The following is a 14,294-nucleotide window of genomic DNA, read 5'->3' as shown; positions in this document are numbered from 1 at the left end:
AGGTAGTATTTATTGCAGTTGAGCTCTTTACTTGTGTATTGTCAAGTGTCCCTTTTATTTTACCCCACACGAGTATCTTTATGCATTGATCTGCCACTTCTGCTCCCGTGCATGCTGTCTTTGCTTAACCACTTTGATGATTAAAAAAAAATAACGGACAAAGATGGCAAAATGGGGAAGGTTTGCTCATGTCAGTTGAAAGTGAAACTCAAGACGCGTTAACTAAAAGAACGGTTTTGCAACAGTTATGGATGCAGTATTTTCATGTCAAAAGTGAGATGTTTTACAGTTATTGTAAAAGAAGGTTTATTGCAACAAACAAAATGCAAAAAGAACAGACTGGAACATCAGCAAACAGTCTGGCAGGCCGGAGTATCATGGCCTTTTCTTTTTCTTTTTTCTATCACCAGCCAAAGAGACTTGTGTCAACAGACAAACCTGCCGACAAACCTCACACAATCCTGCAAACCAGCTGCAGTTGGCATGTTTGCATACAGTAGAAGTGTAAACATCTGTTTTTAAAAGAATACGTACTTTCAATGCCGAGGACAACTTCAAACAACCTTTTGGCCAATTACAAACATGCATGTACATAAACTACAGTATTCGTGTGCAAGAAAAGTACCCCTGCAGAGGGGAAGAGAACCTGTGGAGCACATTCAGAGCTGGAGTCATTATGACTTAAAGCAAAGAGAAGAAATAAATAAAATAGCATGGGACATTACTTCTAAATCGCATGCGTAGAAATGACCTGGCAAAAACTTTGGTATTTCCTCTTCCTGCCATGAGCATTGCTATACAAAGCAATTTATTTTTGGCGTTGCATAAACATTTCATTTCAAGTTTCTTTGGTGTAAAAGCAGCCTACTGTGTGTTGTTAACTCAGAAGTTGCTGAACAAAAATAACTAACAGAGGTTCCTGGAAGTCTTTAAAACAGTTTGTTCTTATTCACAAACCCACAGCTATCTCCCTCAGGACTTTCCTATATCTGAAAGGGTTAAATGTGGACAGACTTGCTGGACAAGCCAACGATACAGTTTGGACAGAGAAAATAGTCCGGAGTGCAAAAACAAAGATGGCGTTCCTATTTTCAACATGCTATGCCCATATGTGAAGTATCAATATATACCCTTGCTTCAATAGTTAAAAGCTTTATATGCATTTTCTGCCCAACAATACATTTTCTTCATCAAACTATTTTAAATAGTAAAAAAAAACTTTAAATAGCACGCTATCAGAAAATATAAAGCTCTCTGTATCAGGATACACTACCCTGATAAATATCAGCCGTTCCAGAGCCGTTCTTTCCTGCATCAGGGTTCAGAGGTCATGTCCGTCAAAGTCTATAAAAAGTTGAACACTTTGTCCTCAATCAAACTGATAGACTTGTCTGTTAGCATTTCTTCACTGCTTACAAATTTATACCCAAAAAGCTTCAGCGTTGGGCCACAAACCTTCTGTACCACCTGGGCTAGTTTGAACGGTAAACTGAACCTCCACTTCTCCACTTGTTCCGAAGAGTTTTTCTGTGTGGAGTAAACACCGCTGGTCTCCTTGGAGGCCTGGGTGTTTTTCAAGATCCAGGATTTCACTTGAGGAGTGAACGGGATTCCAGTAAACCTGTACATCTCCGTCGCCTTCTTCATGGGAAACCGAGCGATGTCCTCGTACCGCACCAGCATGTAACGCCTACGCAGCCAGGGTGGCTGTCTGAGGCCGATCTCCGCCGACATCCTGATGTTATCGCAGTTCCCTTTCAGCTTTCTGACTTCATCATCATCAATCGGCACATCCCCATCTATAGCCCACTGCTTCCAGTTCTTGTATTTGGCTGCAAAGGCCACCATGCGGGAGGCTAGTACGGCCCGAGGGTCCCGAACCAACTGAATGAACCTCATGTCAAGGCGTGGGTCCTCCGCCAGAGGACGCAGGTTCTCCAGCTGGCGCACCCTCACTGACTTGATGGCCCTGTGCTCCTTTTGGAGGCAGGACTCGGACGCCATGGTCAGGTTCAGGGGCCCACAGCGTCTGCTCCTGCAGCGATAACGCTCAAAGACCCCTTTGATGGCGGCGCTGCAGACCGACTTCTCACACAGAGAGCTGCTGGACTCCCTGCGGAAGAGGTCGGTGGTGATGTGGTCCACGGGGAGGGGGTCGATGAAGCTCTCCAGCAGGGAGAAGTCACACAGGAAGAGCTGCTGGAGCACGTTGCGGTACGCCTTGGCTGACGCTGTGGCGTTGGTGCCGCCAGTATCCAGCGTCAACATCTTCTCCACGTGCCACAACGGCTCAAACAGGTAGAACATGTTGTCGCCCTGCTGGTTGAAAAACTCGCCCACAAACGAGGAGCCCGTCCTGGTGGTGGCTAACAGGAGGATGTGCTTCCTGCCCTTCGTCATCACTTCCTGGTGCTGGCTGTAGTTCTCCAGGCGCCGCTTCATCAGCGTGAAGGCAGAGTCCATCTTGCTGAGTGTTGTAAAGGAAGCATTGTGCTTCAGCAGTATGTGGGAGAGACCACTGGGCTGTAGAGGGGTCTGGGGTGTCTGCTTTAAGGCGAGTTTATCTGACACCCTGAAAGTGCGAGAGGAATCACAGAGTTACGTTATCTTTCACAGGAAGAAGTCGTAGCCGTGGTTATTTAACTTGACATTTGCAGCACTTTGGTGTGACTGATGTTGCAATTGGAATAATAGAAGGGATGATCATTTCTACATCATTATTCCTGTTTTCATTGAAACACATAAAAAGAATGATTATGGTGGGATCTGTACCAAACAAACATTTCTTAGATTAGTAGAATTCAATTTACATCTTTGCAGCAACAAAATACCTCATTCAGAATGATATTTCGACAAACATTTTCACAGATGTTGCGCCTGCTACAAATTTAAAATTGCAGCAGACGATTTTGATGAAATTTCAATGAATTGTTCACTCTGAAGGTGTTTGTGTAAAATATCTGTTTAAGGCTTGAACGAGATAAACACACACGAACCTGCTGGGAATCACTAAAGCACTCCATTTATCACTGAAATGGGCTTACCTTGAGATAATGTTGTTTTCCTTCTCAATGATAACAAGTGCCACAAAAAAGACGAGGGATATTGTGTATTTGATCCTCATTCTTGGATGTAGCTGTGCCTGGATATGCTTTTACAGACTGCTTCTTAATGGGTTCTGCCAATCTTGCAAGTCTCCAGTCGCCTTCTTAAAGAGCCTTCCAGTTATTTGTATTCCCCGTTGTAAGCTATGTTTCATCCTGTAAATGAAATGAACATCAACCTGTCAGTTACACATTTTGCACATTTGAACACAGCGGTGAGTAAGTACTTTAGTCTCAATTCTTTCTGTCGAAACACATCAAGGTTTTAGTTTTTTTTGGGCGGAGGAAATGAGGAAGTTGACGTCCTCTTGTTGCGTTTGTAATACTGCACTGTGATGCTGAGTCGGAGTTGTGGTTGTACAGAGTGCTTCTCCTTCCCATGCTTTGTTTCTTCCGCTGTCTTTTATTGAAGCGCAGCCTACTATGTTCAGCAAAACCAACAACAGAGGCATTTACTCAGAGACAAAAATATCATATCTTGAGAAGGTAAGAATAGAAAATAGCTGAGTGTGTTAGACTGGAATCTAAGCCAGTTCTTACCACGAGGAAGTCCTTGTTATCTTTAAGTGCACCAGTGCATATCGTGGACATGCCCACCCACCCTGCAAGACTGAAGGCTGGTGCACAGAGAAGCTGTATTTATGAGTCTTCGTAGAAGTTTTGTTGAAGAAAATGGGAGAAAACAACCGTGAAGGCACAAATGAAATATGAGTGAGAGACCGCAATCAAGCTCAATTGTGTAATTAAACTGTTATTCCCCAACTGCAAAGCTGCTTGCTTAAAAATTCAAGAGTTGTCTGGGTTAGAGTGATAATCCTACCTCTCACTGATAGGTAGCAGAGCAGCCTGTGGCCCAAACTACCAGCTGCTGCTCCATGTCAACACTGGGAGGAGATATTTTCAATAGAGGCCCTCAGTGACGTGGGCAACCGGTACAGTAGAACATCTGGTGGTGGGCTAATGACTTGCTGCTTCCCCATAATATGCCTTTGTGCTTCTAAAACACTGACTGACACTGTGGGGGCACACATGTCCCAACACTCAGAGGTATAACTGCACAGTGCTTTAAATTGTAGGGGAAAACCTGCTTGTTGTGGCGCCATAATTTAGTGGTAGTGCTCTGAGCCTGCAGGCTGTTCAGTACTTGTGTTACTCTGTAGTACCGGCAGTGGGTCGTCAAATGAAGATAAGAGTGGATTTAATGATGCCTATGTGTATTTGAGAATGTCTTGCACATTCCTGAAAGATTGATATTTTGAGATGATGGAAACTTGGCTCGGATCCCTGACTAATCTTCGGATTTTAGCATAATCCTGCTTTACCTCGTCTGCCAGTGAAAGGGTCAATAACACGGCGAGGGTAAATGAGACAGTCTCCACCCTGAGGAAATTGGCAATGTGTCAGTTTGATGTGTGCCCACAAAAATGTCAAGGTTCGAAATTTAGAAGCATATAAGTAAGCACACAGAGGGTGTACAGTCAGTCTTTTTAAATCCCGAATCAGACGTCTGGGTTTGTGAAAACATTTGTTTATTGGATCCTTCAGGTGCTATGCACAGACTCCCGGGTGTGTCTGGGATTTCTTATGGATCACTGTAAAACGATTGCCGGTCTAGCCTCGGGGCCGACACATTAGTGAAACTGCTGCTATTAATCAGCAGAGCCATAAGCCAACAGACCAGCCTTTTCCCTCACTGCAGCAAGGTAGTTGTGTTTGACACGAAACAAGCAGAACTGTGTAAGAAGCCCGATACAGCAGCATCATTTTTCTGATGAGCCTCTTTTGAGTTTCTGTTCAACACATCTGGGGGTCCAGTTCTCACATCCCGTTGCGACCTCAGTCCCGGGCACAGTTTTGAGCTCAGTGCAAATGAGTGCAGTCTAAACACAGGGAATGGTTGGACACCGCCTGCGAAATTCTCAGAGAGGGAATGAAACGTTTACAGCTCCAATAGAGCACTGTTGACGTAGAACAGCGTGTAATGAAAAGGTGAACAGCTTGTGTACTGAGACACGTTTTCACCGGGAGGAAAAATCAGCTCTGTCTTGCACCACCCTGCCGCATGCCACAACCACAAAGGTCTCTTTACACAGGAGTGACTCTAAACCTCCTTCGGGCTGAGATGGCAGAACATAAACGCCCAGGTCACTCACACGTCACAGGGTCAGTGACTAACCCCCTGATGTACCACAAGTTATGTGGTACATGTCAGTTAGTCAGCTGCACCACAGCAAATTAAGTCCTTAAGTCTTCAGTGGTCATTTAACTTTGCACACATACAGTCATAGTGTGTGTGAAGCAATAAACTGGACAAATTAAGACAAACACTTAAAAGGATTTGGCTTGATGAATAAGACATGAGTGAACTGTTCTTTCAAAAGTTGATTTGACATAAATGTACAGTACGTATTTAAGCAGTTGTAGTTATCTCCATATATGCTTTTAAATGAACTGAAGAAAGCCACACCAACAATTCATCAAGAGCATAAGTGGTTTGAGGTTTTGTCATTTATTTGATAAATTAGATATACACCAATTATCTCAGCTTACTGCATCTGCTGTGTAAAGTAAAAAAAAAAAAAGAAAACACATGAGCTGACATTGTTGAATATTCACAAACCACTGAGGCATATGACACTTTTGATCATCTACTCATAACTAAACCGCCACTGCACCATTTATCATCTTGCTACAAATGCTTTTAATAGCTGCCTCTTATTTAATGTAAATCTCATGTGAAGACAAATTAAACACCACCCAGCCAAACACGGAATATCCCATTACAATAGGTAAGGGGATTTGTTTTTAGATCCTCTCTGAAATATAGTATGTAGGCGTGATAATTACAGGATGGTGTCTTGATATGCAATATGCCACATATACTGTATATCATCATCAGATATTAGAACAGTCATGTTTCTTTACCTTGGTATCTTTTGTAATATTTCTGATTGTGGGCCATGAAGGACACATTGTTCTCCATTGCATTCATTTCATAGCTTTAGTGACTTTGCAAATTAAGATTGTACATACAAAACAAATAATAAATACAAAACACATAAACATATTAAAATTAAGTTGCATTGTTACTTTAGGTATTTCTTCTTTTTTTTATCTCAAACATATATTTCCTAATTTACTTTCCAGAAAATGTGCAATTTACAATCATGATATACGGTAGATACATCAATATCACGATACAAAATGACATATAACTACTGTGATAGAGTGCATTATTTAATATTTAATATTGAGTGTATGATATGTGCACCATAACTACTTACCAAAGAATAACAAGGTGGGCTGTGTTCAACCATGATCAACTTGTTTTGAACGTTTGTTCTTGGTCAGTTTCAGTGAGACTTATTAGGCTATCTGGTAACATCAAAAAGAGGTTGTGGTCAAATCTCTGTTAGAGATGATCATAAATTATAGTATATAGATTCATGCTCGATAGAATATGTTTGCGACAATGTTGTGATTTCGCCCTTGGAGAGAATAGCCATGCAGAACAAGCCAAAACAAGTATGCATGCATGATATTACTGTAAATCCAGAGCAGTGATTTAGCGAGCAACTTCGCTGTTCATTTATAAACAGGTTGAACAGAAACCTTGAATGGGGGAAACAATCGGACTTCTTTAATGCAACAGCATTAGGGTCTCTGGGGAGCATGCGCTGCATTCAAAGGTCAAAAGGACAAATCGGTAAAACTGAAGTCATGCTTTCTAAATAAGAAGACCGTTATAGATAAGGCACTTTCCTTCAACTTTTATGTCAGAGATCAACAACAGTGTTATGGTGATTTCATGTCTGTTTTATGTTGTTTTTAATTCCCCCCCCGGTTTGTCATTACAGCTTATCAGTACTTCCCATGTGATAGTATTAGTTTATAGCTTTTAGTTATTAATAAAGTAGCCTTATTCCAAAGGTATACCGTTTTTCCGCTGTCCATACCCACCATCATGATGAGCTGCGGTGTCTGAAGGCGTCCCGCGTCGGTTCATGCGTGAAGTGGATCAGCCTTTCCTCAACGAGCGACTCCGGATATAAATTAATTCCATTACTTCCCAGCAATACTTTACTTGTGTGACAAAAAACAATCCAATGCAAAAGAATAAGTAGCTCGAATAGTTTTAGTAAGTGAAACCTTTTGATTAGATAGACTCATGTTTGAGGAGGCTGCAGGTCAGGCTGCCCGGTGAACTGAATGACAAGTATTTGCAACAGTTGCGACTCACTAAATCACATGGGGAAAGTTTAGTCCAAAGGAGCGGAGCTTCAGACAGGAGGCGCACCACCACCCCTCACAGACCTCCTGTTTATAGTCTGTGATAATATACCAAACACACTTTATGCATATAAAACACATGATAAACAATGCTAGGGGCCTGATTCTGTTATATTTTGATGTTATTGTGGCCTATTTTATGTTTTTAGTAGTTTTGCTTGTAGTCGCTTAAAACAAAGAGGCAAGCACTCCACCTAGTGGAAAAACTACAATGTGCGTTTTGACCTATACATTGACCTGTATGTACTTGCAGCTGCTGTCTATAACGTGATTAATTGTAATTTACATTTTGACATTTACATTTCAAGAAGAAATATACTTCTTACTACTCTATATTTATTTGACAGCCGTAACTTGTTACTTTGCAGATTAAGATTTTGCATATAACACAAGATCAGTTAAGTAATATATTAAATACAGAACTTGTTTATAAAGGAGTATGTTTACATTATGATGCTGCTATTTGCTCGGATCTGAATACTTATTTAACCATTGAGTACATTATTATAGTTTTATAACATGCTGCACGACGAACTACAATTCCCAACAAACCTGTCGCTTGATTATGACGCGCCAACGGAGCAGTTTCGCGAAAGGTTGCAAATCAATTGCGTCAGAAGGTTGCGCACTTGTTTCTGGAAAGGTGAACTACGTAGGTTGCTCTCTCGGTATGTAACATCTATATTTCTGCTTATTAACCATCATATATCAGAACATTATTTATTTGTGGTAACAGTTTATCTATTTGGCCAGCCTATACACAGCAATACCGGAAGTTCCTAAAGACAGGGACGCTAAATGTAGTGAAATTGGTCACGTTACGCAGCTAGCATGTCAGCTAGCGTTAGCTAGCTTACCCAACTAAAGTGAAATGTTATGATATCAAAGTTTTATATTCTTCACTGACTGGTCAGTGTTATTGCTACAGTACTTTAACTGTGTTGCCTAACTGAGTTTACTAACTGTGTAAAACAATGTGTTCAAACATTATGTCACCCTACTGTCTCTCAGTTACTGTAACTTACATGATGCTCTGTTTATCTCTCGGGCTGATGCAGCATAAAACATTGTAACCATGTTGGTGGCGAGGCTGACGTGCCTGAGGAGTCTTCCTCTATTCGGGCTCCGTCCTGTACTGTCACAGGGCTCCCCAGCCCTGAGAACACCCACTCTGAAGGCCTGTCCACCTCTGCTCAGACCCCAGCAGGTACTGCCAAGCTAACACCAACAGGATGACATCCATGGCTCACTAACACTTCGCTAAGCTTTCTGATTGCTTCTTTAACTTTCCGTGATCACCACACACATACAACTACTAATACTTTGTACCGCTCCTACTCAGATTAGACTAGGTTAGAAGAAACTGTTATGTTGCAGTGGGTGACAATATCAGATATTGGAACACTGACGAGATAAAACAGTTGGTTTGGTATCTTTGCTTTTATTTGAAACAAGTATTTTGTCTCAGATTTGACTGATTGCTTCTAACAGGGTCGTGGGGTAGAGGCAAAGTGATAAGCAGTAGAGTAACATGCAGCAGCCGTCTTGTCCTATCAGTTCCCCTTTTAATTGGATTTAAACATATTTGGTGTAAAATGGTGTGTCCACACTACTCTGTGATTGGTTTTGGTTTTGACTGGGTGGTAAATCCTAGTCCACTAAATCAACAACGGTCGTTTTGTGTAAAGTTTGTTTTTCTTTCACCAGGGTTTTTCCTCTAAGGCCAGATTTGGTTTCCGAAGTGGGAAGACAACCAGAGGCCAGCTCAAAGATGCAGCTTTTGAACCAGCAACAGATACCGCGATTAAAAGTAAGCAATATTACATATACTAGTTAAATATACTATTACGTATTACATAACCGGAATTATTTACTATCTGCTCTCTTTATTATAACATGCACATAGGTTTGGAGCCTTCTTTGATGGCTATCAAAATGTCTATAATGCCAAAATGTACTCCTGAAGCACAAATCAAACCTTTTTCCTGTGCCAATCCCCGTGTTTATCTGTTTAATGTTTTGAGTATTTAGGTTAATTACATAGTACAATGTCACACCTTTTTAAGGTGGTCTGAAATAATTATTTTTTGTGTCCACAGTTGACAGCATGGGAAGAATGATCCTGGCTGGAGGTGCAGCAGTTGGCCTTGGAGCTCTGTGTTACTATGGACTTGGCATGTCCAATGAAATCGGTGCCATAGAGAAAGCAGTGTGAGTAACAGCTTTTTGTACGGGACATTCTTACTACTTTTCTTTTTTTTTTTAAACACAGATTATTAGAAAGTGTTTGTTACCGTCTCCATTTTCAACTGGCTCTCCACTCTCTGTGCAGGATCTGGCCTCAGTATGTGAAGGACAGGATCCACTCCACCTACATGTATTTTGCAGGCAGTATTGGACTGACTGCTTTGTCAGCTGTAGCAGTGAGCAGGACCCCGGCTCTTATGGGCCTGATGATGAGAGGATCCTGGCTGGTAAGCTTTATAACTGAAGTAGATCCAACATACGTCCTCACTGCATTGCAACATTTATCTTGACAGTTGAAGGCTAACACACATGGAGTTGATTTAGTAATGTCTGTGCTTTCCTATATTGACCTAGTTTTTAGCATTTTAGGTGTATTTAGAGAGTGGGGTGTACTGAATGTCTATTGAGGTTTTTGAATGAAGCTTCAAAAGCTTTTATTAAATAACATTTCTTTAATAAATATAACTCGGCAGTTTCGTTAGATTGCTGCTAGACCTCGCCCCGTGCCTCCCTTTTTGAGAGAGCAAAACATTTTGTTGACCACAGTGAAAATCATGTTTTTTAAAGGCCAAATGCCAACGAATATGGATCAAAGATTTATACTGTTCGATAAAAATGCATTTTTTTTAAAATAAAGTATTTTTTAAACATATGCTGCACGATTGTGGACCTGGGAGCACCTTTGAAAAAAATAAACAAAACAAATGTTTGTTTTTTTCCTGCTTGGCAACTTCATCCTTTAATAAAATGCAGCAGAAACATGCAGAAAAAAATGTCGATTTTTATGAATGAAGCTTCCGACTCTCCGGTCCAGCCCTATTTACAGGTTATTAATATGAATGCCTATGCCATGTTTGTTCTAACCCAGGCTATTGGAGCAACCTTTGCGGCTATGATTGGTGCCGGCATGCTGGTCAGGTCCATTTCATATGAGCACAGCCCGATGCCCAAACACCTCGCTTGGATGTTACATGCAGGTTTGTAAGACGATGTCTAATGGAAGTGTATTATTCTGTGTTCTGTCCCTCTCAGCTGTTATTTCTATTATGTAGTTGCCTCAGTTAAACTCTAGAGGGCAGTCATGTTATTTAAAACATTTACAGGAGACAGCTGGCACTGATCTGCTTTGTCGTTTGTTTTGAACGTGGTATTCATTTGTCTTTATTGATAAGGTGTGATGGGTGCTGTCATCGCGCCCATGACTCTCCTGGGAGGACCTCTGATGATGAGGGCCGCCTGGTACACTGCAGGAATCGTGGGAGGTCTGTCCACTGTGGCCATGTGTGCCCCAAGTGAGAAGTTCCTCAACATGGGCGGGCCATTGGCTATTGGCTTTGGAGTGGTGTTCGCTTCTTCAATTGGTTAGTATAATACAGTTTCTCCTCATAAACCCTGCCTCGGGTGCACTACAGACTGTACTGAATGCTAGTTTTGGGGCTTTCTGACTAAAAGGGGCATTAAGTTGAAAGTAAAGTTATAGAATGGTTAGTATCTTTGTGAAATAGCATAATGTGGTATTCCATTGAACACTTGATTAAAGACTATATCCAAGTATTAAACTCAAGGTATTACATGTTTTTACCATGATTCTGTTCCTGAAGTGCCACATGAGAAACTTCATTATTTACAAATCTGATAATTAAATCACACCTAAAGTGTTAGTTTTTAAACAATCCACTTTATTTGTGGAAAGCAATTTTGTTGATGAATATATTTGGTATTTATGATTTAATTTGCATGAACTACAAGAATAGTGCAACAAAAAAAGATGGGGGGGGGGGGGGGGGGCGGGTAAAAAGCTTAATATTATTATGATCATGGCGCATACTATTATACAGGCTTGACTTCTAGTAACGTCAATGTAATAGGAAACATCTCCTCCCCAGTTGGGTACAAGTGCAGGACAAAAAACGGGAGCTGGCAAAATTCAGCGTAGGGACAATCTTCTCCTTTTTATAAATGTAAAAGCTGCAGCTGTGGACAGACATCTGGCCGAGTACCATTTCTATGATGGCTAAATTTCTGAACACAGTCGGTGTCGGACATCTACCAATTATGATGCTGTCAGATAAATAAAAACAATTTGTAGTTCTCATGTTCATATGCATATATACATGTGTGTTAATAATTTAGTTTAATTAAGTGTGATGCCAGGCAACTAAACATGTCATTAGTTTTTATAGAAACTGTAGGAAAGGTGCAAATCGATCAGCTACATACAAACATATTCTGATTATATAATCGGCTAATTAATAATTTATGTCTGTGTACCATCACCTTGCATCTGAACTGTCTCACAATGAATCTCTCCTTGTCTTCTTCAGGATCCATGTTCCTGCCGCCCACCTCAGCGTTCGGAGCAGGCCTGTACTCAATTGCCATCTATGGAGGCCTCGTCCTGTTCAGCATGTTCCTCCTCTATGACACTCAGAAGGTCATCAAGAGGGCGGAGACACACCCGCTTTATGGCGTGCAGAGATTTGACCCCATTAATGCGTAAGTCCTTACAGAAACCATTCAAGTACACTTTAAAAGCAGTTTTCAGAAAAATAATGTTAGATATGTACTCGCAATAAAGCATCGATGTCATATTATTTTTACTCTTACAGGTGTATGGGGATCTACATGGACACACTGAACATCTTCATGAGGCTGGTGATGATTCTGTCTAACGGTGGCCGTAAGAAGTAAACACCAGCATTCTGACTTTAGCTTCCGTTTTATCGCCCAACAAAATCATATTTTATTTCTAGCAGCATACACCGGGTGTTATCTCTTAGTGACACGTCTTATCTAACTGGTAAATATACAGCCATGCTTTGCAAGAGTGTGAAGAAGAGGATTGTACTCTGGTGCAAAGAAGATAAATCGTTGTACGTTGATAACACACTGAGAGCTCTTACCTTGATTGTGGAAGTATGGGGTTTATCCTGGGGGTTACAAATGGGTTAAATCTGTCTGTCAGCATCATTTCGCCTGCCTCAGATGTCCTTTTGTATTGTGTATGTTTTGTATTTATTTTAACTTGATGGTGTTTCTGTTTCTAATAAGAATGAAAGTTTGAGAATGTCTGGTATATGCAACAGAAATGTGACAGATAGACGGGTCCCGACTCACAGTACAATAAATGACTTTGCTGTATGAACTTGCTCCAGTACACACTGATATTGCACTTCTGTGATTGGTTAAAGAGGTTGGCACTAGGTCATATATAAGATGTACAGTATTTCGACTGGAATCATTCAATAAATAAGTCAAAAGTGATTGTTTGTTTGCCGGATGTTGATAACTATGACATGATAGCTGACTTGATTCACTGTCATTCAAATACATAGTAATAAATCATATTATGGCCTGTCTAATAAGTTAAATCGATAAAGCCACATGATAAACATAATTATAATAGAATAATGCCAGATATTTGCATGCATCTTGGTCGAACACATTATCTACTTTGTTATTTGTAATGCTTTGCTAAATCCTCTCGATTTGTTGAAAAATGTCTAATTTTATTTTAGAGTTTTAGGTGCATATTATAAGAAATGTTTTGGCTAAACCTTTCATTAACATTACACATGCCACAAAAACGGTAAAGTATAGAATGTCATAAAAGCAATCAAAACTGTCAGTACGCCATAAAAAAGTCACAAAAAGTGTATGAAAGTATACATAAAAATGTCTTAGTATAGTGTGTCATAAAAGCAATCAAACTAGTTTATAGTAAAATATGCCATAAAGAAATCATAACAAACATAATAAAAAAGTCACGGTATAATATGTCAAAAAATGTCATAGCATAGTATGTCATAAAAACGTAAATTAAAAGTGTCATAGCATAGTGTGATAGAGACAGACATCATAAAAACGGGCATTGGTATAGTATGCCATAAAAAGTATTTTATCATTTGTTATCCACACTCTCCGCAGCTTTGACCACACAACGAGGGGCCGGTGGAGGTCCACCTTGTATTTGCCTATAAACAGTAAGTCTGTAGCAGCAGATGACAAAAGCTTAGCGCAGTAATCCTCTTGTCAACCATCTGGCTGCTCCTCTAAAATTAAATCTCCAAACCAGGGCACTTGCAACAGATGCTAACATCTGTAAATAAGCAGGTGCTTTATTAAAGCACATACTGTACACGTGGAGCACACATCTGCCACGGGCTGTTTAAATCTCTTAGATCATATTCACGTTTAGAACACGTATGATTCATGTAAACTGAGTATTGAAAAAACCCTGCAGATGGAGGGATAAAGAGGGCAATAATGGATGAGATTGGGGAAAGCTTTTCAGCATGTGGAGGTCTGGCATTACTGGGGATGAAAGTTGCTCTATGGCAGTCATTTTAGATTGATGATCAATATTTGGTTAGGGTCCATGTTTTGTTTTTTTACTGCTTGCTTGATGTTGGGTGTATGTGTGAGAGAGAGAGAGGGATAAACAAGTTCAGTTGATATTAGATACCAGTTTTAGTTATGACATTCATGGTGAACGTCTTCACTGTGAAATATCTCGTCTACTTAGATGGATTGGACCAACATTTTGTAGAACATTCATGGTCCCCAGAGGATTAATCCTACAGACTTTAGTGATCCGCTGATCGTGCCTCGAGCACCATCGTCAGATCTGTCCAAATCTTAAATTTATGACTA

The 14,294-nt window shown here is 40.5% G+C and overlaps 2 protein-coding genes across 7 annotated transcripts; one reads left to right on the top strand and one right to left on the bottom strand.

Moving 5' to 3' along the window:
- Window positions 1-295: 295 nt before the first annotated feature.
- chst3b (carbohydrate (chondroitin 6) sulfotransferase 3b) lies at window positions 296-8,632 on the bottom strand. Of its 6 annotated transcripts, none has more exons than XM_029456862.1 (4): window positions 7,041-7,306; window positions 6,389-6,479; window positions 3,045-3,260; window positions 296-2,572 (listed from the first exon to the last, which is right to left on the bottom strand). In XM_029456862.1, the coding sequence occupies exons 3-4, from the start codon at window positions 3,122-3,124 to the stop codon at window positions 1,345-1,347; spliced, it is 1,308 nt and encodes a 435-aa protein (XP_029312722.1). In that variant the 5' UTR covers window positions 3,125-3,260; window positions 6,389-6,479; window positions 7,041-7,306; the 3' UTR covers window positions 296-1,344. The 6 variants fall into 6 exon arrangements, with proteins under 6 accessions (XP_029312722.1, XP_029312721.1, XP_029312725.1 ...); XM_029456861.1 differs by having other exon boundaries at window positions 7,065-7,306; XM_029456865.1 differs by lacking the exons at window positions 6,389-6,479; window positions 7,041-7,306 and adding an exon at window positions 8,420-8,632.
- ghitm (growth hormone inducible transmembrane protein) lies at window positions 7,946-12,905 on the top strand. Its single transcript, XM_029456867.1, has 9 exons — window positions 7,946-8,062; window positions 8,453-8,601; window positions 9,102-9,204; window positions 9,494-9,605; window positions 9,727-9,868; window positions 10,510-10,618; window positions 10,814-11,002; window positions 11,966-12,137; window positions 12,251-12,905. The coding sequence occupies exons 2-9, from the start codon at window positions 8,470-8,472 to the stop codon at window positions 12,330-12,332; spliced, it is 1,041 nt and encodes a 346-aa protein (XP_029312727.1). The 5' UTR covers window positions 7,946-8,062; window positions 8,453-8,469; the 3' UTR covers window positions 12,333-12,905.
- Window positions 12,906-14,294: the final 1,389 nt, after the last annotated feature.

The sequence above is a fragment of the Cottoperca gobio genome, chromosome 19 (genome assembly GCF_900634415.1).
Source record: "Cottoperca gobio chromosome 19, fCotGob3.1, whole genome shotgun sequence".
NCBI lineage: Eukaryota > Metazoa > Chordata > Actinopteri > Perciformes > Bovichtidae > Cottoperca > Cottoperca gobio.
Note: the sequence above shows the minus strand (reverse complement) of the source record. Positions and strands in the feature narration are given on the sequence as shown.

Bases quoted from the DNA above. Each gene is read 5' to 3' on its own strand.
- ghitm (XM_029456867.1), top strand. From the start codon at position 8,470: ATGTTGGTGGCGAGGCTGACGTGCCTGAGGAGTCTTCCTCTATTCGGG. The intron at 9,205-9,493 runs GTAAGCAATATT...TTGTGTCCACAG, and splicing joins AACAGATACCGCGATTAAAA to TTGACAGCATGGGAAGAATG. The intron at 9,606-9,726 runs GTGAGTAACAGC...CTCTCTGTGCAG, and splicing joins GGTGCCATAGAGAAAGCAGT to GATCTGGCCTCAGTATGTGA.
- chst3b (XM_029456865.1), bottom strand. From the start codon at position 3,124: ATGAGGATCAAATACACAATATCCCTCGTCTTTTTTGTGGCACTTGTT. The intron at 2,573-3,044 runs GTAAGCCCATTT...TCGCACTTTCAG, and splicing joins GAAAACAACATTATCTCAAG to GGTGTCAGATAAACTCGCCT.